Consider the following 2,500-nt stretch of genomic DNA (forward strand, 5'->3'; position numbering starts at 1 on the left):
GACGCACACATGTACACACACACGCACACATACACTCAGGCTTGCACACACACACACACACACACACACACACACACACACACACACATACTGTACGCATCCTTATCCTCATTAAATTTGGTTTATTCTGACCCATGCCTAACCACAAACTCTGGTTGATAGTATCTTATTAGTTTGTAAAACTGTGTGTGTGTGTGTGTGTGTGTGTGTGTGTGTGTGTGTGTGTGTGTGTGTGTGTGTGTGTGTGTGTGTGTGTGTGTGTGTGTGTGTGTGTGTGTGTGTGTGTGTGTGTGTGTGTGTGTGTGTGTGTGTGTGTGTGTGTGTGTGTGTGTGTGTGTGTGTGTGTGTGTGTGTGTGTGTGTGTGTGTGTGTGTTTCAGGACACTCCAGACTATAATAACGTTCAGGAGCTGAAGTACATGGATATGGTGGTAGCAGAGGCCCTCAGGATGTACCCTCCAGGCTTTAGGTAGGATGCATACACATACACACACACACACACACACACAATCACACACAGACATACACACACACACACACACACACACACATACACACACACACACACACACACACACACACACACACACACACACACACACACACACACACACAGAGTGATTCGAATGTAGTTTGTTATCGTCTCATCTCCCTTGCCTTCTCCCTTACCCTCTTCTCATTTGCCAAGTAAACAGCTTATCCATATTACCCTGCTCAGAATTAATGGACTGTGTGTGTGTGTGTGTGTGTGTGTGTGTGTGTGTGTGTGTGTGTGTGTGTGTGTGTGTGTGTGTGTGTGTGTGTGTGTGTGTGTGTGTGTGTGTGTGTGTGTGTGTGTGTGTGTGTGTGTGTGTGTGTGTGTGTGTGTGTGTCGTAGGTATGCGAGGACTGTGGAGGAGGACTGCATGGTGAATGGACAGCTCCTGCCTAAAGGAGCAACGCTGGAGATTCCAGCAGCATACATGCACTATGACCCCGAGCACTGGCCTGAACCAGACAAATTCATCCCAGAGAGGTGCGTGTGTGTCTGTGTGTCTGTGTGTCTGTGTGTATGTGTGTGTGTCTGTGTCTGTCTGTCTCTGTGTTTGTTCATCTGTGTGGTGTATAACATTCAGGAAATCCATAATAACTATGATATATTGAATTACAAAAAAAACCCCATTACATACAGTATACCGCAATTTCCCAACTGTTAGTCCCGGCTTATACATAGATTTTGAAAATGTTGAAAAAAGTCTTGAAAAAAGGTTAATACACATAGGCAGTTAATATGGTATTAAAATGGTTTTGTTTCTTTTAACTAAAGCATAAAACACTGTCCTGTGGCAGTATACACAATACGGCTAATACACAGGAAATGACTACAGTACATGTTTTTATACTTGCTTGTGTTATTAATTTGAAGACAGCATGCCACCCATGATGAAGATGATTGACTGCTGCCATCCCCTGCCTGTGTGTGTGTGTGTGTGTGTGTGTGTGTGTGTGTGTGTGTGTGTGTGTGTGTGTGTGTGTGTGTGTGTGTGTGTGTGTGTGTGTGTGTGTGTGTGTGTGTGTGTGTGTGTTTGTTTGTGTCTCTGTGTATCAGTTTGTGCAATTGTGTTGATGTGTAACATACAGGAAATCTATGATAACTGTAACATGTTCCTTGCATTACTTGTATGTTTTATGTTATAGGTTAGAACTTGCTTTATTATATTGAAGAAGACAGCATGATGAAGATGATTGAGTGATTGTCATCCACTGCCGTCCAATCCCGTTGCAGGTTTACGGCCGAGGCGAAGGCGAGCCGCCACCCCTTTGTGTACATCCCCTTTGGGGCGGGCCCTCGTAGCTGCGTGGGCATGCGATTGGCTCAGCTGGAGATGAAGATGGCGCTGACTCTCATAATGCAGCGTTTCACTGTGGAGGCCTGCAGTGAGACCAAGGTAATTACACACACACACACACACACACACACACACACACACATACTCACACACACACACACACACACACACATACTCACACACACACACACACACACACACACACACACACACGATAGGCCTGTCTCTGGATATCTGAAATGGCTTTGCTTTCCCATCCACAGGTACCACTGGAGTTAAAGTCCCAAAGCACTCTGGGGCCTAAGAACGGCATCTTGGTCAAAATCAGCAAAAGGGCCACCTCACATGGGACCACACAGGAATGACTGGAGAGACACAGGACTGTCTAGATTAATGTAGTACTACACTAATTGATTTACTCATTTACATTTGATTTGTATGTTTTTCCAATTGACAGTTGATTTTTTTTAATTTTTTGTTTTAAATGAACTGAAGCCAGAATATAAGTTGTTAATGAGATGGGAATGCAGAAGCGCCTATTACTTTCTGCTTTGGTTACAAAAGTAACTCATCTAGGTCACTAGGGGGAGCTCTGTGGAAGATGTACTGTATGTTGTGAAAGAAGGGAATATGGTATTATGAATAATATCTGAAGAACTCGAGTGGTTAGCA

At 44.2% G+C, this 2,500-nt stretch overlaps 1 protein-coding gene across 3 annotated transcripts in view; it reads left to right on the forward strand.

Annotated features, from left to right (window-relative positions):
- Positions 1–2,500, forward strand: part of tbxas1 (thromboxane A synthase 1 (platelet)) — a 116,203-nt gene that overhangs the window by 77,887 nt on the left and 35,816 nt on the right. For 2 of the 3 annotated variants that reach the window (XM_062547816.1, XM_062547818.1), the window contains 4 exons: positions 380–468; positions 877–1,014; positions 1,765–1,927; positions 2,092–2,500. The exon at positions 2,092–2,500 is cut by the window's right edge and continues 769 nt beyond it. In XM_062547816.1, the coding sequence (XP_062403800.1) occupies positions 380–468; positions 877–1,014; positions 1,765–1,927; positions 2,092–2,193 (492 nt within the window). In that variant the 3' untranslated portion in view covers positions 2,194–2,500. The remainder of the gene's footprint in view (positions 1–379; positions 469–876; positions 1,015–1,764; positions 1,928–2,091) is intronic. The other variant, XM_062547817.1, reaches the window with a different exon arrangement.

This window comes from Sardina pilchardus, chromosome 10 (genome assembly GCF_963854185.1).
Source record: "Sardina pilchardus chromosome 10, fSarPil1.1, whole genome shotgun sequence".
NCBI lineage: Eukaryota > Metazoa > Chordata > Actinopteri > Clupeiformes > Clupeidae > Sardina > Sardina pilchardus.